Source organism: Dama dama, chromosome 9 (genome assembly GCF_033118175.1).
Source record: "Dama dama isolate Ldn47 chromosome 9, ASM3311817v1, whole genome shotgun sequence".
Lineage (NCBI taxonomy): Eukaryota > Metazoa > Chordata > Mammalia > Artiodactyla > Cervidae > Dama > Dama dama.
Genome location: NC_083689.1, coordinates 12,415,837 through 12,438,854, shown reverse-complemented (window position 1 = coordinate 12,438,854; position 23,018 = coordinate 12,415,837). Strand labels below are relative to the sequence as shown.

General features: G+C 52.0%; 1 protein-coding gene across 1 annotated transcript in view; it reads right to left on the bottom strand.

Annotated features, from left to right (window-relative positions):
• The window catches only part of NOTCH3 (notch receptor 3), a 39,343-nt gene that overhangs the window by 3,092 nt on the left and 13,233 nt on the right, over positions 1-23,018 (bottom strand). Inside the window, exons 17-31 of the mRNA XM_061150018.1 lie at positions 21,461-21,686; positions 20,874-21,075; positions 20,459-20,612; positions 19,899-20,083; positions 19,212-19,344; positions 18,871-19,128; positions 18,669-18,787; positions 17,634-18,220; positions 15,683-16,015; positions 12,047-12,201; positions 11,748-11,970; positions 10,231-10,315; positions 6,957-7,119; positions 4,661-4,965; positions 4,248-4,395 (exon numbers count right to left, since the gene is read on the bottom strand). Of these exons, the coding sequence (XP_061006001.1) occupies positions 4,248-4,395; positions 4,661-4,965; positions 6,957-7,119; positions 10,231-10,315; positions 11,748-11,970; positions 12,047-12,201; positions 15,683-16,015; positions 17,634-18,220; positions 18,669-18,787; positions 18,871-19,128; positions 19,212-19,344; positions 19,899-20,083; positions 20,459-20,612; positions 20,874-21,075; positions 21,461-21,686 (3,276 nt within the window). The remainder of the gene's footprint in view (positions 1-4,247; positions 4,396-4,660; positions 4,966-6,956; positions 7,120-10,230; positions 10,316-11,747; positions 11,971-12,046; positions 12,202-15,682; positions 16,016-17,633; positions 18,221-18,668; positions 18,788-18,870; positions 19,129-19,211; positions 19,345-19,898; positions 20,084-20,458; positions 20,613-20,873; positions 21,076-21,460; positions 21,687-23,018) is intronic.

Below are 23,018 nucleotides of genomic sequence, written 5' to 3'. Positions count from 1 at the left end.
GGGAACAGGAAGTGTCTAGAATATGGGCTGGGATGGGGGGGAGGGGAGGGGAGGCTTACCAGAGTATCTGAGTACCTGTGTTTGGGTCCATGTGTGCACTTTCCATATTTGGTGTAACTTTCCATATTTGGGGCATATTATGTGGGCCTCACTAAGTTGTACATAGAGCTGTGCTTTCCAATGCAACAGCCAGTCACATGTGGTTCTTTAGTTTATATAAATTACAGGAAAAAAAAAAAGGAGTTCCCTGGTAGCCTAGTGTTTAGGATTCCAAGCTTTCATTGCTATGGCCCAGGTCCAATCCCTGGTCAGGGAACTGAGATCCCATAAGCTTCACAGCATGGCAAAAAATAAATTAATTAATTAAATTGGTGTCAAGACAGTTTAATGGGGAAAGGATAACTTTCTCAACAGATCGTGCTGGGGGGCTTTCCTGGTGGTTCTGCAGTGGAGAATTTGCTTCTCAATGCAGGGGACACAGATTTGATCCCTGATCTGGGAGGATCCCACATGCCTTGGAGCAACTAAGCCTGTGTGCCACAACTATTGGGCCTGTGGTCTAGAGCCCAGGAGCAGCAACTACTGATGCCCTTGAGCCTAGAGCCCATGCTTTGCAACAAGAGAAGCCACCACAGGGAGACGCCCACACCCTTCAACTAGAGAGGAGCCCCCAGTCACTGCAACTAGAGAAAACCCACACACAGCAACGAAGACCCAGCACAGCCAAAAATAAATAAAATTATTTCTTTAAATGGTGCTGGTACAACTGGATCTCCACATGCAAAAGAACAAAGTTGGACCCCTACCTCACACCATATACAAAAAATAATTCAAAGTGAATCCAATACCTAAATGTAAGAGCTCAAACTATAAAACATTTAGAAAGAAACACAGGAGTAAATTTTCACAAGACCTTGAATTAGGCAAAAGATTCTTAGATATGACACCCAAAACACAAGCAACAATAACAACAAAAATAGATAAACTGGACATAATCAAGATAAAAAAAACTTTTGTGCTTATAAGGACATCATCTAGAAAGTAAAAAAGAAAACCTATAGGGAAATTCCCTGGCAGTCCAATGGTTAAGACTCCAAGCTTCCACTGTAGGGGGTGGAGGTTAGATTCCTGGTAGGGGAACTAAGGGCTTGCCTGATGGCTCAATGGGTAAAGAATCTGCCTGCAATGCAGGAGACACAGGAGACTCAGGTTCAGTCCCTGGGTTGGGAAGATGCCTTGCAGAAGGGAATGGCAACCCACTCCAGGATTCCTGTCTGGAGAATTCCATGGACAGAGGAGCCTGGTAAGCTACAGTCCATGAGGTGGAAAGAGTCAGACATGACTGAGTGACTAACACACACAAGGACATCACCTAGAAAGTAAAAAGAAAACCTACAAGAACTTCCCTGGTGGTCCAATAGTTAAGACTCCAAGTTTCCACTGCACGGAGTTGGGGGTTTGATTCCGGGTTGGGAAACTAAGATCCCATATGCCGTGGGGTGCAGTCCCCACCGAAAGAAAACCTACAAATATAATAAACCTACTGTATGTTTGATAAGAGACCTACCTAGAATATATGAAGAACTCTTATAACTCAATCATAAAAAGACAAATAACCCAATTTAAAAATGGGCAAAGAATCTGAATAGACATTTCTCCAAAGGTATACAAATGGCTAATAAATTTAGAAAAATGCTCAACATCATTAGCCATCAAGGAAATGCAAATCAAACCACATTGAGATACTAAATCGCATCCACTAGGGAGACAGTACAAAAAGACAGAGAAAAACAAGTTGTCAGTCGGGATGTGGTGATATCGGAACCTTTTTTATACACTGTTGGTAAGAATGAAAAATAGGGCAGCCACTGTGGAAAACAGTCTGGCAGTTCCTCAAAAAGTTAAAAAGAGTTATCACGTGACCTAGCAATTCTGCCCCTAGGGATACATCCCAGAGAAATAAAACCATGTCCACACAAAAACTGATACATGAATTCCATAGCAGCATTATTCATAATAGCCAAAAAGCAGAAACAACCCAAATGTCCATCAGTGGATGAATGCATAAACAAGATGTGGTGCATCCACATAATAGAGCATTGTTTAGTCATTAAAAACAAAAAAGGGGGCTTTTCTGTGTGTTCTAGTGGTCAAGAACCCAGTGGTTAAGAACCCTGCCACACAGGGGACATGGGTTCAGTCTCTGGTCTGGGAGGATCCTCCTGCATATGGTGGAGCAACGAAGCCTGCGCAGCACATCTACTGAGCCTGTGCTCGAGAGCCCGGGAGCTGCAACTACTGAAGGCCCTGAGCCCTGCTGCCCGTGCGCCACAGCAAGAGAAGCCCATGCACTGCAACTAGAGAGTAGCCCCCACTTACCACAACTACAGAAAGCCAGCAGCGGAGACCCAGAACAGCCAAAAATAAGTAATTCGAAAAAAAAAAAGAGGGAGTTCCCTGGTGACCTAGTGGTTAGGATTCTGGGCTCTCACTGCTATGGCTGGGGATCATTCCCTGTCAGAGAATTGAGACCCGCAAACCTTATAGTAAGGCCAGAAAACAAACAAAAAGTAATACTGGCACATGCTATCATGTATATACCTGCTATCTGCAGGCTCATGAACCTAGAAAACATCACGCTAAGTGAAAGGAGCCAACCAAGAAAGATCACATATTATGTGATTCCATTTATATAAAGTAGAATACACAAATCTTTATAGAGAGACAATACATTGGCAATTGTCTAAGGGCCACGGAAAATGAGGGGGTGTGGAGGGGTGATGGCTAAGAGGCAAAGGCTTCTTTTTCAGATGATGAAAACATTCTAAAATTTATTGTGACAAAAATAAAATTAAATTTATTGTGATGGTATTTACACAACTTTGTGGTTATACTAGGGGGCTCCCCAGGCAGCGCTAGTGGTAAAGAACCCAGCTGCCAATGCAAGAGACATAAGAGATGTGGGTTGGGAAGGTCCCCGTGGAGGAGAACAGGGCAACCCACTTCGGTATTCTTGCCTGGAGGATCCCAAGGACAGAGGAGCCTGGCAGGCTACAGTCCATGGGGTCACAAAGTGTTGGACATGGCTGAAGCCAACTTAGCACACACACAGGTGGTTATACAAAAAAAAAAAAAATCACTGGATTTTACACTTGAATGAATTGCATGGTATGTGAATTATATGTCAATTCAGCTATTTTTTTTTTAAGGCAAAGCAAAGGTTAAAATATTCAATGAAATAAAAGACTCAGTTCTTTGTTCGCCCCAGCCACATTTCAAGTGCTCAGTAATCACCATGCGTTGCCAATAGCTACCATATCAGATAGCACAGACCAAGAGTATTTCATCATCACAGTTCTACTGGCCAGTGCCCTTCTAGAACCATATTTCTCAAGCAGGGGTGATTTTCCTCTCCGGGGCATTTGGCAATGTCTGGAGATATTTTTGGTTGTCACATCTTGGAGGTGGAGTGCTACTGGGATCTAGTAGGTCAAGACCAAGAACACTACACTGCACAGGGTGGCCCCCACGGCAAAGGATGATCCAATCCCCCAATGTCAGTGTTGCTGAGATTGAGAACACCCGGCTCCAAAGATGTTTCTGAGAGTCCAAGTGTGTCTGTGGTCATGTGAGGTTCTCTAGACACAAGGCAGGTTGCTGTTGGGCAAGCAAGCCACCTCCAAGCAAGAAGTGATCCCCACCTACAGACTGGCTGATTTGCAAACTTTACACCAGTAGTCCAGCAGGTGACACCAGTGTACACTCGTCTAACAAAGCAGATGGAAAGATGGAAAGAACAGCATGCTTGCCTGCTTCGTCCTTCAGTCGTGTCCCACTCTTTGTGAAACCACGGACTGTAGCCCACCAAGCTCCTCTGTCCATGGAATTTTCCAGGCAAGAATACTGCAGTGGGTTGCCATTTCCTACTCCAGGGGATCTTCTTGACCCAGGGATCGAACCCATGTCTCCTGTGTCTCCTGCATCGTCAGGCAAATTCTTTACCACTGAGCCACCTGGGAAGCCCCATGGGGAAAGGCACCTTTTTCTAAATCACTGCAGCACAATATAGGCTAATGGGTGTCATTTTTTAAAAAATAAATGTATGAGAGTGTAAGTCCATGTTGAAACCCTGTTATGAGTGCATGGGTTTCACTGACCGGGTCTCAGTGTGGGTGTGAGTTCACACCAAGTTAGGGTCCCGGTGACACTGTCTCAGCCCACACCCACAGCTACCCTCCACAGCTTACCGAGCTCATCCACAGCATTGACATCAGCGTGGCTGGCGATGAGCTCTTCCACCATGCCCTCCACCGCCAGGCGGGCTGCCAGGATCAGTGCCGTGGAGCCGTCTGCCATGCGAGCATCCAGGTCTGTAGAGCGGTTCCGGATGAGAATCTAAGGGAGATGGGGGTGCAGCAGGGGGAGTCATGGCAAGAACAAGGGAACAAGAAGCACCCCCAAGCCCTCTGAGGACCCCAACCAATGCCTCCCATGGAACTGATGCGTTCAGGGAGCAGCTACTTGACAGTAACTCTACACTCATATATCCCCATTTCACAAATGAGAAAGGTGAGCTCTGACAGGCAGAACCAGGGCTCAAACCCAAGTCTGTCTGATGTGTGTCCTAGCTCTGAAGTCCCAAGAGGCAAGCCGATCTCACCTGGAAGACGCCCTGGGCATCGGCAGTGACAGCTGTGTGCAGGGGGGTGCGGCCAGAGTGATCCTGGGCATTGGTGTCTGCCCCAGCATCCAGCAGCCGCTTGGCCGCGTCAGCCCGGGCATAGCGGGCAGCCAGGTGCAGGGCCGTCTCGCCAGTACGGTCGGTCCGAGCCCCAAGCTGTGCCCCCTGGCAGATCAGGTCTGAGATGATGCTGGCTGATGTGTCTTCTGCCTCGTCCTCCTCGGTTGGGATTGGCTCCAGGGCTCCCCCGCAGAAGGAGGCCAGCATTAGAGGGGTGAAGCCATCTGTAGGGACCAGGAGTGTGTCAGAAAGGAGGCGGACACAGGGCCTTCCCAGGGAATACGACACTGCATTAGGAGAAAGTGCACTGCATTAGGAGGAAGTGGGATGTGTGGAAGTACAAGATCGAGGGGCCAATCCTCCCATCACACACACGCACACTCACACCTGGCACACGCATTTGTGCCAGGTACCCCGAAGCCAACCCAGGATGAGGCTTCACAGGCATTTGGTTTGTGACAGGAGGCCTCCTAGGCAGTAGGGCACACAGAACAAGGGAGAAAGTCAAGCAAGTCGACGATGACCACATTCCTGGAGAGTTATTTCAGCCTGAGTTATTTCACTTTGTCAGCAAAGGTCCATCTAGTCAAAGCGATGGTTTTTCCAGGAGTCATGTACAGATGGGAGAGTTGGACCATAAAGAAGGCTGAGCACCCAAGAATCGATGCTTTCGAATCATGGTGCTAGAGCAAGGAGATCAAACCAGTCCATCCTAAAGGAAATCAACCCTGAATATTCAGTGGAAGGACTGTTGCTGAAGCTGAAGCCCCAATACTTTGGCCACCTGATGCAAAGAGCTGATTCACTGGAAAAGACCATCATGTTGGGAAAGATTGAGGGCAGGAGGAGAAGTGGGCAACAGAGAATGAGATGGTTGGATGGCATCATTGACTCAATGGACATGAATGTGAGCCAACTCCAGGAGACAGTGAAGGACAGGGAAGCCCGGTGTGCTGCCATCCACAGGGTCGGGAAGAGTCAGACACGACTTAAAGTCTGAACAACATTTCAGCCCGATCCCAAAGGGGGACTCTGAAAGCTGAGTTGTACCCAGAGTTGTAATCCACCTTGAGACAAAGGAGCTGAGCCTTTCATATATCTGCATCCACTGCTTAGGAGCTGCACCAAGGGACACAAAATACCAAGTACCTGGGGGCCTAATGGGAGTCCAAAGAGTGCCACAGGTGTGAGTCATTTGGAGCAAAAGCAAAACAGAGCTGCAGGAGGCATATTATAAAATGTGGCAAAGACAGACCCAAGAGGATTCAGACACCATGGTCTGCTCTATTCTGCAAGAGCATTTGCTCTTGTTTTCCTTAGGAAGCCACTAGCACCCCATTCTCCATTCTCAAGCCCTAGGTAAAGGCAAATCCCCCACGCAGGGACAGGCATATAGCCCAGGCCTGTCAATCTGCATGTTCCAGACCCCAGGCCACACTGATTGGCCCACACACGGGGCACGTGACCTTAGACCATCCAATCAGAACTCATCCTGGGAGGACTTCCCTGGTGGCCGAGTGACTAAGAATCTGCTGGCCAAGGCAGGGGACCCGGGTTGGATCCCTAATCTGGGAAGATCCCACATGCTGCAGAGCAACTAAGCCCGTGTGCCACAATTCCTGAGCCTGGGTACCCTAGAGGCGTGCTCCGCAACACGAGAAGCCTCGGCAACGAGAAGCCCCTGCACCGCAACTAGAGAAGACCGGTAAGCAGCAACAAAGAGCCCACACACCGCAAAAAAGACCCAGTGCAGCCAAAAATTTTTTAAAAATAAATCAATAGCTTTCATTGGCCAAAGATACAATAGTTTGAGCATCAACAAGAATGTGTGCATTAAATTTAAACATAACAGCTACATTTAAAAAAAAAAAAAAAAAACACCTCATCCTGGGACTTTTGCTGTCACAGATGAGAAAAAGGTTTTGTAATGCCTGCAGGAGAAAGACGGCCTGGACTGGAACCAAAAGCTGACAAGTCCAGGATCCAAATGTGCCTGAGCTTCTGTTTACAAGAGCCAGTAAATAAATCCCTTGTTTTACTTAAGTTAGCTTGAGTTGGGCTATTATCACTTACGACCAAGAGTCCTGACTAACACACACACCCACAGACAGACAGCCAGACACACCCAGCTGTCCCCAGAGCACAGACTCAGATGGAACCTCTGATGAGCAGGATGGATCAAGGGCATTCTGGAGGCAGGGGTGCCATCACTGACCTGGACCACGCACGTTGACATCCATGCCATCCGCATCTGCATCGCCCTGCGGTGGTGTCAAGGCCATGGCTGGTGCCACGCGGATGTCGGCGGCAACCAGGTGGTGTTGAGTCCACTGGCGGCAATCCACAGCGTCCTCAGTCCCCACACCAGGCTCCTCCACCTGGAGGCACAAGGACCCAGGTTCTCACAAGGAATTGGGAGACACAGAGGGACCATCTGGGCATTCTCACAGATTTCTCTCACAGAGATGCGCACACAGCGGGTGCCAAGAAGCCATTAACGTCATGCTTGATAGGGACTTCCCAGGTGGTTCAGTGGTAATGAATCCGCCTGCCAGTGCAGGAGACACAGGTTCGCTCCCTGGGTCAGGAAGATCCCCTGGAGGAGGAATGGCAATCCCCTCCAGTTCTTGCCTGGAAAATCCCATGGATAGAGGGATCTAGCGGACTACTGGAGAGGGCAATGGCACCTCACTCTAGTACTCTTGCCTGAAAATCCCATGGACAGAGGAGCCTGGTAGGCTGCAGTCCACGGGGTCACTAAGGGTCGGACGCGACTGGGCGACTTCACTTTCACTTTTCACTTCCATGCATTAGAGAAGGCAATGGCAACCCACTCCAGTGTTCTTGCCTGGAGAATCCCAGGGACGGGGGAGCCTGTGGACTGCCGTCTATGGGGTAGCACAGAGTTGGACACGACTGAAGCGACTTAGCAGCAGCAGCAGCAGCGGGCTACAGTCCATGGGGGTTGAAAAGAGTCGGACATGACTGAGTGACTGAGCACACACAGCAGGACTAAACAGAGCCTGATCAAATCAGATCTGAACTTAAGGACCCAGGTGGGGAGTTTAATTTCATAAACGGGGAGAGCCAGGTGATGGACAGCTAACAGGAAAAGGTCCTGGAGGATGGGACACCCTTCAATGTGGATTTAGTGTCTGACACTGTCCCTTAGTAGGCTTGTAACCCTAGAATTCTGAGCTTCTCATTGGTAAAATCAAGATGATGCAGTCAGGGACTTTCCTGGTGGCCCAGTAGTTAAGGATCCACCTGCCAATGCAGGGGACATGGGTTTGATCCCTGGTCCGGGAAGATTCATTATGCCTCGGAGTAAATAAGCCTGGGCACCACAATGACTGAGCCCTCGCCCTGGAGCCCATGCTCTGTAACAAGAGAAGTCACCGCAATCAGCAGCCTGCCCATTGTAACTAGAGAGAAGCCCTAGTCTCCACAACTAGAGAAAACCCACTCAAAGCAACAAAGATCCAGCATGGCCAAGGATTAACTCATTAACTAACTTTAAAAAAAAAAAGAGAGATGATGCAATAATTCCACAATACCCACATAAACATTCTGCACCATATACTTAACACCCACTTTTGGAAGAGAAAGTAAGGGGAGAAAAGCCTGAGGCAAGCAGATTTCTTTAGCTGTCATTTGCAATAGAAGTATCCATTTTAACAAACATTAAAACACAGACAGGGGGAGAAGGGGATGACAGAGGATGAGATGGTAGGATGGCATCACCAACTTGATGGACATGAGTTTGAGCAAACTCCAGGGGTTGGTGATGGACAGGGAAGCCTGGCGTACTACATACAGTCCATGGGCTCACAACAGTTGGACACAACTGATTGAACTGAACTGAAAACACAGGAAAAGGGAGGAGACTCCCTGGTGGTCCAGTGGTTGGGACTCTGCACTTTCATTACAGAGGGCCACAGTACAATCCCTGGTCAAGGGACTAAGAATCCATAGGCCACCCAGTGTGGCCAAGAAATACATAGGTAGGGCAGAGGCAGCTAAGCATGGAAGTATATATCAATAGCTGCTTTATAGCATCCTCACAAAGATGAAATAAGAGGCTTTGTGTACATCCCAGACATTCAGCAAGCTTCAAAGTATGCTAGCAGGAACCTGTTATGAATTGTGCTACCCCCAAATCATATGACATCACAAAGGTTCATCTAGTCAAAGTAATGGTTTTTCCAGGAGTCATGTACGGATGTGAGAGTAGGACTATAAAGAAAGCTGAGCACCAAAGAACTGATGCTTTTGAACTGTGGTGTTGGAGAAGACTCTTGAGAGTCCCTTGGACTGCAAGAAGATCAAACCAGTCAGTCCTTAAGGAAATCAACCCTGAATATTCATCAGAAGGACTGGTGCTGAAGCTGAAGCTCCAATACTTTGGCCACCTGATTCAAAGAGCTGACTCATTAGAAAAGACCCTGATGCTGAGAAAGATTGAAGACAGGAGAAGGGGGCAACAGAGGATGAGATGGTTGGATGGCATTACCAACTCAACGGACATGAGTTTGAGCAAACTCAGTGAGATGGTGAAGGACAGGGAAACCTGGCATGCTACAGTCCATGGGGTCACAAAGAGTCAGACACGACTTAGCGACTGAACAACAACAAAAATCATATGATGAAGGCCTAATCCCCCAACATGACTATATTTAGAGACAGAGCTTTTAAGGAAGTAATTAAGGTTAAATAAGATCATAGGGGTGGAGCCCTAATCCAATAGGACCAGTGGAAGAGGAAGAGACACCAGAGTTCTCCCTCATTCTCAGCACACAAAGAGGAAAGGTCATGTGAGGACACAGTGAGAAGACACATTCTCAAGATAAGAAGAGCCAATCCTGCCAGCACACTGATCCTGGACTTACAGCCTCCAGTGTATATCTGCGCCTGCTAAGTCGACTCAGTCGTGTCAGACTCTGTGCGACCCTATGGACTGTAGCCCACCAGGCTCCTTTGTCCATTCGATTCTCCAGGAGAGAATACTGGAGTGGGTTGCCATGCCCTCCTCCAGGGGATCTTCCTGACCCAGGGACTGGACTCACATCTCCTGCCTCTCCTGCACTAGCAGCCAGGTTCTTTATACCATCAGCGCCTCCTGGGAAGCCCCAGCCTCCAGAGGTGTGAGAAAATAAGTGTCTTGTTTGAGCCACTCAGTCTGCAGTATTTCATTATGGCAATGCTCGCTGACAAAGACAGGGCCCATGGTGTGGCCCCTGGACAGGAAAAGACTAGCTGGGGGTGTTCTCAGGCAGGGCACGCTGGACTAAGGTGGCCGCATCAGAGAGAATACAGAGTCACTCTCTGGGGTAGGGGATCCCCTCTGGAAAGATGCCAGGAGCAGGATGGGGTGGTTGCCATGACTGTTCTCCAGAACCAGGGACAGCGGGGATTCCCCTGGCTCTCCCACTGACCACTGGACCCCCACCCAGGACCCTGAGGGCAGGGGTCACAGGAGGGAACACAACCTTCAGTCGCTTGGCCTCCGGGCACTCTGTGTCCATCCAGTCGGTGGCCACCTCCCCCATCAGACTCTCACCCTTGGCCATGTTCCTGTGGGGACAGTGGGGAGGGGTGAGGGACAACGGGGTCAGCAGGGGCAGGGCCCACAGGGTCAAGAGACAGGGTCTAAGGACCGGATGCAGGATGTGGTCAGGGTTGCAGGGGATACTGTCAGGGGTTGTGATGGGTGACAGTCAGGTGGAACTGGGGAAGGGACAGGAGTCAGCGGTCAGAGCAGTTGTCTGTGGGACAGGTAAGGGTCACAGGCATACGGCATGGGTTACGGCAGATGACATCATAGTCATGGAAGACAGAGTTATCCTCATAGCAGCTGAGAGATGTAGCCAGGAATGAAGAGGTTGTGGAGAGGCAGCAGAGGGCACAGGGTCACAGGAGAGGTAAATTCAGGGATTAGGACAGGGTATGGCTGGAGTCTTGAGGGGCTGGTCAGGGAGGTGGAGGTCATGGCCAAGGCCAGGACTGAGGATCCTGGGGAATGAGCACTGAGTTGGGGTGGAAAGGCGAGAAAGGTGAGAAGTCAGGTCAAGAGTCAGGGCAGGTTATTCTTGAGGCTTTCAATGGCTAAGTCAAAGATCTCTCGGTAAATGTCACAGTGCACTTGCAAATATGTGGGTTATTTTAAAATTTCTTTTGATATTGATTTCTAACATGATTCCACAGTGATAAGAGAACAGACTCGATATGATTTCAATACCTTTAGACCATGACATTTTTGCACCTTGTTTTATGACCCTGGGTATGGGCCAGTATCTCCTGGTTTATAGTCTATGGGAACTTGAAGGTTTTGTTCCCTGCTGTTGTGTGAAAATTGTATAATCTTAATTATGTTGAATTGGCTCATACTGCTTTTCAGGTCTACCATATCCTTCTGCTTTTCTGTCTATTCATTCTGTTAATTTTTTGAGTTTGATATTGAAACTCCAATGAAAAATCTTAATTTATCTACTTAAAAAATAATTGTAACATACAGTAGAACTATATGTAACTTTCTTCTGTATTTTCCAAGTCTCCTATAAATGTGCTATCATACTTTCATAAATTAAAAATTAAAACAAAAAAAAAAGTCAGGGTAGGTTAGAGCCAGAGGTGGTGCTGGGGCTCATAGAGGATAGGATCAGGGGGTCCAGTGAGGGGCTGGGGTGCAGACAGGGCTCATGAGGGAACACATTCTGAGTATCAGGGTGAAGTCTGGGAGGCTGGGATGGGGGGAGGGGGTAGTCACAGTAGGATTTGAGTCAGGGAACTGGGCCATACGAAAGGGGATCGAAGGCCACAAATCAGGGGTGATCCCTTAGGGATTACGGAGTCATTGGTCAAGGAGACAAACACTGATGTCCAGGCTGGAGTCTGAAGTTAGGGTCAGGTAGGGGTCAGAGGGCAGAGTCAGGTGAAGGTGGGCTCAAGGGCTCATCAGACCCCGCCACAGTCAGGGACGGGGTGAGGGATCGCGTGGGGTCCTCACTTCATGCCCAGCGCGTCTTGGCCCACGGGTTCCCGCCGGCCCTTGTGTCCCGCGGCCGCGTCCTTGTGCAGCGCGAAGCCCTCGGGGAACCAGAGGGTGCTGTGCTCACGCTTGCGGCGGGCCACCATGACGCCGAGGACCAGGAGGACCAACAGGAAGATGCCGCTGGCCGCCAGCAGCGGTAACAGCGGCACGCTTGGTTCCGGCAGCTCCACCGGCTCCCCTGCGGGCAGGAAGCAGGGGGTCTTTACCAGGGGCCCGGGCCCACCCTCATCCCCTGACCCCGGGCCGGGCCTCACCCCGCGCCGCCCGCAGTGGGTAGGGGAAGTCAAGGCGCTCCACCGCCGACAACGCTCCCAAATAGTCCGCCGCGCTCTGAGCGTCAGGGAAACAGTGGTCATTCTCGGGCGACTGCAGGCACAGCCGGTTGTCAATCTCCAGCATCACTACAGAGCTGCGGAGACACGGCGGAGGGGCGGGAGGCTCAGCAGGCGCTGCTACAAGCCCCGCCCCAGGCCCCGCCCACCGCCCCACGCCGCGCTCAGAAGAGCCTCTACTCACCAGGTCCCCACTAACTCCCGTCTGGCATCCAACCCCACCACATCCCCTCAAACTACCTTTTTTTAAATCCACTTACTATATATTTGGTGATATTAAGGATGTTTATTTTTTTTACCTGTGGTCATGGTATTACAGTGTTTTTAAGAAGAGAGCTTATTTTTTTTTAGAGAAGCATAATGAAATGTCTACGTATGAAGTGACACGCTATCTAGGAATTATTTTGACATAGCATGGTAACTAGGACAAATCGAAGGACTAGATATGAAACAGGAATGGCCTATGGGGGAATGCCCTCATAATCCAATGGCTAAGACTCCTAGCACCAAGTGCAGGGGGCCTGGGTTCAGTTCCTGGTCAGGGCACTAGATCCCACATGCCACAACTAAAGACCCTACAAAGAAGATCAAAGATCCCGTGAGCCACAACTAAGACCCAGCGAAGCCAAATATATATATATATATATATATATATATATAAAGAATGGCCACATGTGCTCATTGTCAATGCTTTGTCCTAGGTACCTAGATGTGCACAACCCTGATCTGTTTTTGCATATGCTTAAAGTTCTTTGCCAATTCCCAAGCCAGTCTTGCTGTGGCCACCAGTGTCCTCTAAGTCATGAATCCAATGGCCATTGTTTTCCCATCAAAATCTCCTTTCTCAGGCTGGTGCATCTACCTCCTGCCTGCTATGAGCACTGGCTTCTACAGTTGACAGCTGTCCCTTCCCCCAGAAAACTAGCCTCAGCAAAGTGGGGAGCCCTTCCCTTGGGAGGTGACACCACTTAGGGAAGCCCTAGGCCAGGGACCGACTGATGTGTATAAAAGCTGGCCCTTCTGTCTCAAGGCGGGACCAACCTTACCCTCCAGAGCTCTCCAAGGGATCAGGCTGCGGCCCGATCCTGGCTGAGGCTCCCTCCTGCCTCAGTTCCTGCTCCTGTCCCATCCTGCCTCCCGATCAACCCAGAACACCCTTTCAATACATTGCCTATATCTGAATCTCCATCTCAGGCTCTGCTTCCAGGATCCCAACCCTCCAAACGTTTTCCTTCTTCAGGATACCCAGTACCCCAAGCCCTGGGTCCCCTTCTGTCTCTGCTCCTTCCGCTTCTCTTTTCTGAGCTAATTTCTTTCAACCAATCTTTAGGGCTCAGGGTCCCCATTTCATCCTTCTGTTCCCCACATGTCTCCCTACTTCTCCAAGTCCCTCTATGGCTACAATGATTGCCAAACTCGTTGGTCTCACTCTTCAGACCCTAGCTGCCTCCTTAGGGTCTCCCCGAGACCCCCAGTTCCCTCCAGACTCTACAAGTCACAAAGTGACCCAGAATTTCCACCTGATGTCTTAATCTTTTTTACAAGAGATTTTTAAAATAATTTTACTTGTTTATTTATTTTTGGCTGTGCGGAGTCTTCATTGCTCCACAAACTTTTCTCTAGTTCTGGAGAGCAGGGGCTACGCTCGTTGCAGTGTGCGGGCTTCTCACTGCGCTGACTTCTCTTGCTGCAGGGCACTGGCTCTAGGGGACGTGGGCTCAGCAGTTGCGGTTCCTGGGCTCTAGAGCACAAGCTCGGCAGCTGTGGTACACGAGCTGAGTCCCTCCACCGCTGGTGGAAGCTTCCCAACATAGGGATCGAACCGATGTCTCTTTGCATTGGCAAGTAGATTCTTTACCACTAAGCTGCCAGGGAAGCCTTGTGTCTTCCTCTTGATGAGAACACTTCCAGCAACTCAGTCACCCAGCCAAGGACTGGCACACCACCCATCCACCCATCTCCTTCATCCCAGTCAGAGGTCCTGCTCCTCACCTCTAACTTCCAGCCCTCCTCTCTGTGTCAGGGTCCTACCCTGTTCAGAAGCCACATCTCCCTCTGGTTCCTCCACCAGGTCACCAGCAGGAGAGTTTTATATTTTCCATTTATATTAATTTTGAACAGTTTGATACTGAAACTCCAACTAAAAATCATAATTTATCTATTTAAAAATGATCATAATATACACATTCGTGTTAAGTGGCTTCATTCATGTCCAACTCTTTGCCACCCCAATGAACTATAGCCCCAGGCTCCTCTGTCCATGGAATTCTCCAGGCAAGAATACCGGAGTGGGTTGATATGCCCTTCTATAGGGGATCTTCCTGACCCAGGGATCAAACCCACGTCTCTTACATCTCCTGCATTGGCAAGAGGGTTCTTTACCACTAGCACCAACTGGAAAGCCCATAATATATAATGGAACTACATGTAACTTTGTTTTTTATCTTTACAAGTCTCCTATATGCTTCCCTTGTGACTCAGCTGGTAAAGAATCCGCCTGCAATGCAGGAGACCTGGGTTCAATCCCTGCGTTGGGAAGATCCCCTGGAGAAGGGGAAAGCTACCCACTCCAGTATTCTGGCCTGGAGAATTCCATGGACTGTATAGTCCATGGGGTCGCAAAAAGCCAGACATGACTGAGCGACTTTTTACTTCACTATAAATTTTATAAGTTAAAAAATAAATTAAAACAAAAAAGAGGGCAAGTTAGAGCCAGAGGTGGTATTGGAGTTCATAGAGCATAGGATCGGGGGTTCAGTGAGAGGCTGGGGTGCAGACACGGATCAGGAGGGGGGCTCTTCTTCTGCTCCCCAACGGACCATTGCCCATGTCTGGAGGCATTTCTGGTTGTCACATCTGGGAGGGGGGAGATCTATTGCCTGCATCCATTGAGTAAAGGCCAGGGAAGATGCCAAACATACTACAGTGTACAAGACAGAACAGCCCCTCACAGTAAAGAATGATCTGGCCCCAAATGTCAATGGTGCTGAGGTTGAGATGTGTGTATTATATGTATTATATAACACTGTATGTACTACCAAGAAGGCACTCCCACATGTTGGGCATTTCCTAAGCAGTGAAATCAATGAAAACATAACTGGACTAAAGGCCTAACCCAGAGCCTGAAACCTATTAGGTGCTTTCTCAGATATTTCCGGAGTAAAGCCAAGTTCAGCCACAGAGTTTGAGAGTTTGAAGGGAACTTAAAAATAGCTAGGATAGGGGTTCCCAGATGTTAAGGGAAGTAAAACGCACAAGGGGTTTGGCTTCCCTGGTAGCTCAGCTGGTAAAGAATCTGCCTGCAATGTGGGAGACCTGGGTTCCATCCCTGGGTTGGGAAGATCCCCTGGAGGAGGGCATGGCAATCCACTCCAGTATTCTTGCCTGGAAAATCCCCATGGACAGAGGAGCCTGGTGGGCTACAGTCCATGGGATCGCAAAGAGTCAGACACGACTGAGAGGCACAGCACAGCAAAGGCACAAGGCCTTGTGAATGGTGCCCCTTCCCTAGCATCTGCGTGCGCCCCCCACGGCTCCCCGGGGGGTGGAGTCACTCACCCGATCACCTCGGGGGCCAGCTCCCGCCGGTTCCGGGACTCAGCGCCAGGCCCGGGCCGATGGTAAGGGAAGACCATGGCCTGACCGTTCTCGTCCAGACGGAAGCGCAGCGAGGTGCGCAGGATGCCGCTGAGCCGCTGCAGGAAGTCGGCGCTGGAGCGCAGCAGCTCCTCCGGCGGCAGCAGCACTGTGAGCACCAGGACGCCGCGGGCCAGCAGCGCCGGCACCTCACCCGCACAGTCCAGGCCGTCCCAGCCGCACTCCTCCGTGTTGCAGCCCTGGTCGCAGCGGCCGTCAGCGAAGTGGTCGGCGCAGTACTTCTCATACACTGGGCTGGGGGCGAAGGAGGGCGGGGTCAAGGGAGCCTCCCCCCAACCCCTAACCCCACACGCCCCGACCTTGCCCCCCGCTGCACGAATACACCACAAAGCACCCAAGACTCCTCAAGGAGCAGAGAACTGGAATATATCCACATGCTTGTGGAATGTATCAGGCTTTCTGCAAAACCAGGCAGTTGCTTTGCAATTATTAATAAGTCAATAACTATTGACAACTGCGTCCTAGGTGCTGAGCGCAGCGGTAGGCACTAAGGATATGGGTGAGGTGAAAACGTTAGTCACTCAGTCGTGTCTGACTCTTTGAGACCCCATGGATGGTGGTCCGCCAGGCTCCTCTGTCCATGGAATTCTCCAGGCAGGAATACGGAAGTGAGTAGCCTTTCCCTTTTCCAGGGGATCTTTCCGACCCAGGGATCAAATCCAGGTCTCCTGCATTGCAGGCAGATTCTTTACCGACTGAGCTACCAGGGAAGTCCACTAAGGATATGGCCCCAACACAAAACCTAACCCACTTGAAACTGTCATTACAATGGGCAGAGGCATATATTAAAAATGATGAATGAGCAGAACATACGGTATTTTGATTACACACCAATAAAGGCTAAACGTAAACATACACACACACGAATTAAATGCTAAGGGAAAAAATTAAGCAGAGGAAGTGCTGTGGGTGGCCAGCAAGGAGTTCACGGAGAGACTTGTGCTTGAGCAAAGACTTGAAGGAGATGAGGGAGGAGCCATGTGACTTCCTGAAGGACAAGCCAGAGCAAAGGCCCTGAGATGGGCCCAAGCCGGGGAATCTAAAGACTGAAGAAAGGCCAGGATGGCTGGAGCAGAATGAGACAGGGGGAGACAGAAGGACACGCAGAGGGTCAGACAGGACAGAGAATATGGATGGATAGAGAGAATGTATGAGACAGACAGGCAGGCCTCATGAACAGACAGAGAAGGTCAGAAGAGGGGCAGGGAAAGACCAGCAGGGCCATGGACAGATGAATGGGCATACAGAAGGGCAAAAACATGCATGGATTGACATAAGGACAGAAGGGGCATGTGAATGAACAGGTGGGGCACAAAGGTGCGCAGATGGGCAGATGGGGCACACAGAGGGACAGACTGGCATAGAGACAGACAGATGGACAGATGGGGTCCAAGGATAGACAAGCAGGGGTGCAGACAGACAGCTGGGTGCATAGAGGGACAAAACGAATTCACGGATGGACATAAAGGCCAACAAACAGTGTATAACGAGGGACAGATGGGGTGCAGAGGCAGACAGAAAAACAGAAAAGGCTAATGGATGGACAAACAGACTGCCACATTGATAGGCAGGGAACAAAGATGTACAGCCAGGGCACAAGAATGGGAAGACACACAGACATAAATGGCACATGGATGGCTAGGTGACGGGCACAGACAGACAAACTGCACGCGGATGGGCAGACAAGGGACACCAGGAAACAGACGGGGCAAACGAAGGCACAGCCCAACAGACAGACTGAGGACGGACTGACAGATCAAGGCAAACGGATGGACAGACAAGAGAAGCAGGGCCCACGGGTGGTCAGGTGTGGCACATGGACAGACAAGATCCCGGCTGAGGACGGACTCACTTGCAGGTGCGCTCGCGGCCGCCGGCGCGGCAGTCGAAGTTGTCGTAGAGGCAGGCGGGCGAGCTGCAGGCGGGGTCGCAGCGGCTGTTGTTGAACAGGAGCCAGCACTGCAGCGCCGCGCACTGCCGCCAGGGGTCGCTCACGCTCAGCGAGCAGTCGCCTCCGTCCCAGCCGCAGCCGGGGCTGTTGCACTCGCGGTCGCAGTTCTTGTCACCGCTCTTGGCCTCGCAGGCGGCTCTCGGGCACGCCGGCTCCTCCGGGACCTCGGGCATCGCCACGGATACCTCGGGCATCGTCGCGGGCACCTCGCAGCGCGGCCCGGCCCAGCCTGGCGCGCAAGCGCAGCGGAAGAAGGGCGCGAGCGGCTCCGGGCGGCAGGAGCCCCCGTGGAGGCAGGGAGAGGTCGCGCAACTGGCGTTGGCGGCCCCGGGGGGCGACCCCCGGGAACCCCTGCAGGCGGGACCCGACAGCCCCGGGGGGCAGGCGCAGCGCGGTCCACGGACCGTCTGCTGACACGGGACACCCATTGGGCACTGCAGCTCCCGGCAGGAGCGTGCCACCCGCTCGCAACGCGGGCCCCAGAACGGCTGTGGGTTGGGTGGGGGGAGAGGAAAAAAAGCGCGGGGACAGGGGATGGAGGGAGAGAGAGAAGGGGAGGAGAAAGTAGGGAAGGTAAGAGAAATGGAAAGGTGGAGAAGCGGATTGAGGGTTGAAGGGGGAGAGGGAAGGGAAATATCGAGGATCAGAACTTGGGAAAGGTTGTGCCTCTGATCGCCCCAGGTCTGGCCCAACCTCTCCTAGCTCCCACTGCCAGCCCCACCTTACAGGTAAGCCCAAGCGTTCCCAAGAGGCCGCAACCCCAAATTCCGGAGAGACACACACACAACCTCCAGGTAATTTCAACATTTCCCAGAAATCCTCTTCCACTTCTTGTCCCCTAAAGCGTCACCCTCCCATGAGGCCATGCCCCCTAACCCCTGCCCCACCGGCTTCCAGAGACCCCGCTACCACGGGCCACCCCCACCTACCACCTACCGGGATGCAGTGGCAAGAGAAAAGCAGCACACCCCCAGGGCCGGGGCTGGGACGGCACTGGCCTCCGTGCTGACAAGGCTGAGACTCACAGGGAGACAAGATAGTCTGACAGCGGGGACCTTGGCAAGCAGGAGGACGCGGATCAGCTGCCTGTGGGAAACACAGGCAGGATCCCAGGCCAGCCCCCTCTTCCCGTGCTCACCTGTGAAGCCAGGGTGACACAGGCAGCGGAAGCCCCCACCTGGGTCCTGCAGGCAGTCCCGGGTATGCGCCGCGTGGCAGGCACCTGGGCGACACTCATTGATGTCCCCCTCACAGCGCAGGCCAGTGTATCCTGGGGGGCAGGTGCAGCGGAACCCACCCACCAGGTCCACGCAGGTACCATTGTGCAGGCACCGAGGCCCCAGGTCGAGGGCTGGGCCTGGGCCACAGTCATCCTCATTAATCTCGCAGAGCACGCCTGGAGGGTGGGGGATAGGGAACATCAGGAGGGCTCAGAAACGGAGCCTCCCCGCCTGTCCCCCACCCCTGGTCCTGGCCTACCCAGCGTTCCTGGGGGACAGGAGCAGAGATAGTGGGCCACGAGGTCAATGCAGATGCCCCTATGCTGGCAGGGCTGGGAGGCACACTCGTCTATATCATCCTCACAACTGTCACCAGTGTAGCCGGCTGGACACTGCAGTGGGGGCGAGACAGGGACCTCCTCAGCCCAGAGGGACGCATACGCTCCCCATGGAGATACAGAGAATCACAGGGCCAAGGGGCACACGCAGGCATCCCATGCACGGACACATGCTCAGTGAGCAGAAACACACACCCAGTGCATGGAAACACCCGGACACATAGGGCTATGGATAACACTCAGTGCAAAGAAACATACATACAAATGTATAGGCAGTCACACAGGAGAAATACACAGATACACCCAAGCCACACATGGCCAGAGACGCACACTCAGACATTGGCACATGTGTGCCATTCATACCCATAGAGACACCATGCACAGAGACACATACGTCCAAGAAATAACAAAAGACAGAGGCAGAGCCAGACGCAGACACCCTGAGATCTACCCAGAGTGACACCACAGAGACACCCAGAGTCACAAAAGCAAAAACCCAGACATGCCTAGAGAGGGACACTGCACCAGGCTCTAGACACACAGAAATGTGTAGCCAGACTCACCCAGGAGTGAGCAGCCCTCCGTCTCCTCCCCTGGGTGCTCCTTACCTCGCACACATAACCGCCCATGTAGCCTCGGCAGGTGCCCCCATGCTGGCAGGGCTGAGCCAAGCAGGGGTCCATCTCCTGCTCACAGTGGCTGCCGGTGTGGCCCTCTGGGCACACACAGTAGTGGGAGCTGTCCTTGTCCACACACTGCCCACCCGCCTGACACAGCTGCTCCGTGGGCACCCCTGAGCAGAGGAGAGCAGCATCAGGCAGACTCCCTCCTCCCTGCCCCCGTCATACACAGCACACCCAGCATCCCCACTAGCCTCGGTCACCAAGGCGTCACACACATTCCACTGGGTTCCCACACATCCCCTCACACTGACACATACACACACGCGCGCGCGTGCGCACTTTCAAAGCTCACATCAGCTAGGTCACACAAGGCATCGCAGACATCCCAGTCGTTTCACGGTGATAGACACACACACCACCGTGTCCTGGCCATATCCACACGCACTCACACACCCTACCACGTCCATAAGCTCTGATGCGCTCTCATTCAGCTCACCCTAGCAGGAAGTATGTGCGCACACACCCAATCACACACCCCCCCTCACCGATTTGGGCTGCAGCCTCTCTGCAGGGCAGGCTCCGGATGTCACATAGGCGGCCGCTCCACCCCGGGGGGCAAAGGCAGTAGAAAGAGGACCCTGTCCGGGCACAGCGACCCCCATTCTGACAGGGCGAGCGGCTGCACCAGTCCACCAGCGTCTATCGAGGAAGGCCGGAGTGTCCACACTCGGGGACCCCTAGAAACCCTGCCCAGCTTCTCCTCCAAGGTCCTGAGCAGGCTCCAGAACGCCTCTCCAGATTTCTCCCCCAGGATCCCTGACAGGCCCCTCACCGCAATCCCTGTGCCAACTCCTCCCCAGGATCCAGGCTGCCTCCTCAACCAACCAAGGTACCCACACGGCCCCTCCCCCAGAACATCCCTCTAGACTCCGCCCCCAAGGCTCCAGTGACCCCGCCCACCTGGCACTGAGCGCCGGTGAAGCCCCCTGGGCAGGCGCAGCGGAAGCCGGGGTGGGCGGCAGTGCAGACGCCCCCGTGCATGCAGGGCCGCGAGAGGCAAGGGTCCGTCTCATGCTGGCAGTGTGCGCCAGTGTAGCCCGCGCGGCACAGGCAGGTGAAGGAGTTCACACCATCCACGCAGGTCCCTCCATTGAAGCAGGAGCTGGAGGGAAAGGCGGGGCGCGTCAGGCCCCGCCCTTCACAGGCCCCGCCCCGCTCCTGGGCTCCCTCGGGCGGAAGTGTGACAAGACGCCAGGGAGAAGCTGAGGTCCCCCGAAGGCCCCGCCCTGTCGTGTCCCTTAACCCCAGTACCCCAGGTGCTTCAGGGCTCTGTGGAGGCCCCACCCTGGCCTGGCCTTGCTCCCGCAGGGACCAGGGTACCTAAGGTGACCTCCCAACAGATGTCCTGCCCCTTCCCGGACACGTTCCCATCAGGCATCAGAGTCCTGAAGTGGGTGTCCAGCCGAGGACTCCTTGTCCTCGGCTCCTCGGGTCCCACGCCCCATCCGATGCCAGGGTCCCTGCCCCCCAGGAGCGGCCCCACCCACCTGGGACTGCAGTCGGGGATGTCCTGCTCGCAGCGGAAGCCGCCATAACCGGGCGGGCAAGTGCAGGTGAAGGAGGCCACGTGGTCTGTGCAGGTGCCTGAGCCGCAGGGGCTGCTCAGACATTCGTCCACGTCTCGGGCGCAGCGGGGGCCAGCAAAGCCAGGGAGGCAGGAGCAGGAAAAGGAGCCCACTCCGTCCTGACATGAGCCACCATTCAGGCAGGGGTCTATGGTCAGAAGGGAGGAGGTCTGGTCACGCACCTCACCCCCTGACCTGGCCATGCCTTGCGTAGAGGGAAATCGGGAGAAAACCAGGCTTCACTGGGAGGAGCACACTTAGCCAGGGGAACCAAACCCTGTCCTCTCTGAAGCCTCATCCCCTCCCTTATCTGATGGAAACCTCCTCTATGTGGAAGGGAGGAAAGGTTTGAGAAGCTCCCAAAAGGTCCCTTTGAGCTGCCAGGTGCTAGTTGCCTGCGTGCGTGCTATGTCGCTTCAAACATATCTGAATCTGTTTGACTCTATGGACTGTAGCCCGCCAAGCTCCTCTGTCCACGGGATTCTCTGGGCAAGAATACTGGAGTGGGTTGTCATGCCCCCCTTCAGAGGATCACCCCCACCCAGGGATCGAACCCTCATCTCTTATGTCTCCTGCATTGGCAGGTGGGTTCTTTACCACTAGCACCACCTGGGAAATCCCAAGTACTGGTTGTATCTGCTTAATTCCTGAGTTTGGCACAGGAGGTCTCCTCCAGGCCTGGGCTAGCCAGTATGGTGGTCACTGACTACATATGGCTCTTGAGCACCTGACATGTGGTTGGTCCAATTTGAGATGTACTGTAAGCATAAAATAGACACCAGATAGCAGATCATGAAGATTCCATATGAAAAAAGAAAAAATAATGTAAAATACCTCAATAATTTTATATTGATTACATGTTGAAATGATAATGTTTTTATGTATTAGGTTGAATAAAATATATTATTAAATTTAATATCACCTGTTGTCATTTTGTTTGCTTTTTAATGTGGCTATTAGAAAATAATTAATTCAAGGACTTCCCTGGGGGTCCAGAGGTTAAAACTACCTGCTCCCAATCAAGGCAGGGGGCCTGGGTTTGATCCCTGGTAAGGGAACAAGATCCCCCATGCTGCAACTAAGATCCAGTGCAACGAAATAAATTTTTTTTAATTAATTCAAAAATTTAAAAAGATTTTTAAAAAATCAACTAAAAAAAATTAATTCATATGTGACTTGCATTATTTGTCTATTGAACAGTGCTCCTGGTGACTCACTAAGGGGCCTATTATCTCATACTTTACATACAATTTTAACTTGCTTGCTGCCAGAGGCAGTTTACAGGCTTCAGAGTCAAACAGACCTGTGCTCCTATCCTAGCTCATCTCTCTACTTGCTGTATGACCTTGGGCAAGTCACTTAACCTCTGTGGGACCTCAGTTTTCATGAAGAAATGGAGAAAGTAAGACAACTGTGAAGATGAAATCAAAGTACAGTGCTAGGCTTACTGTAGCAACTTGATGAACATGTTCCCTAGGTC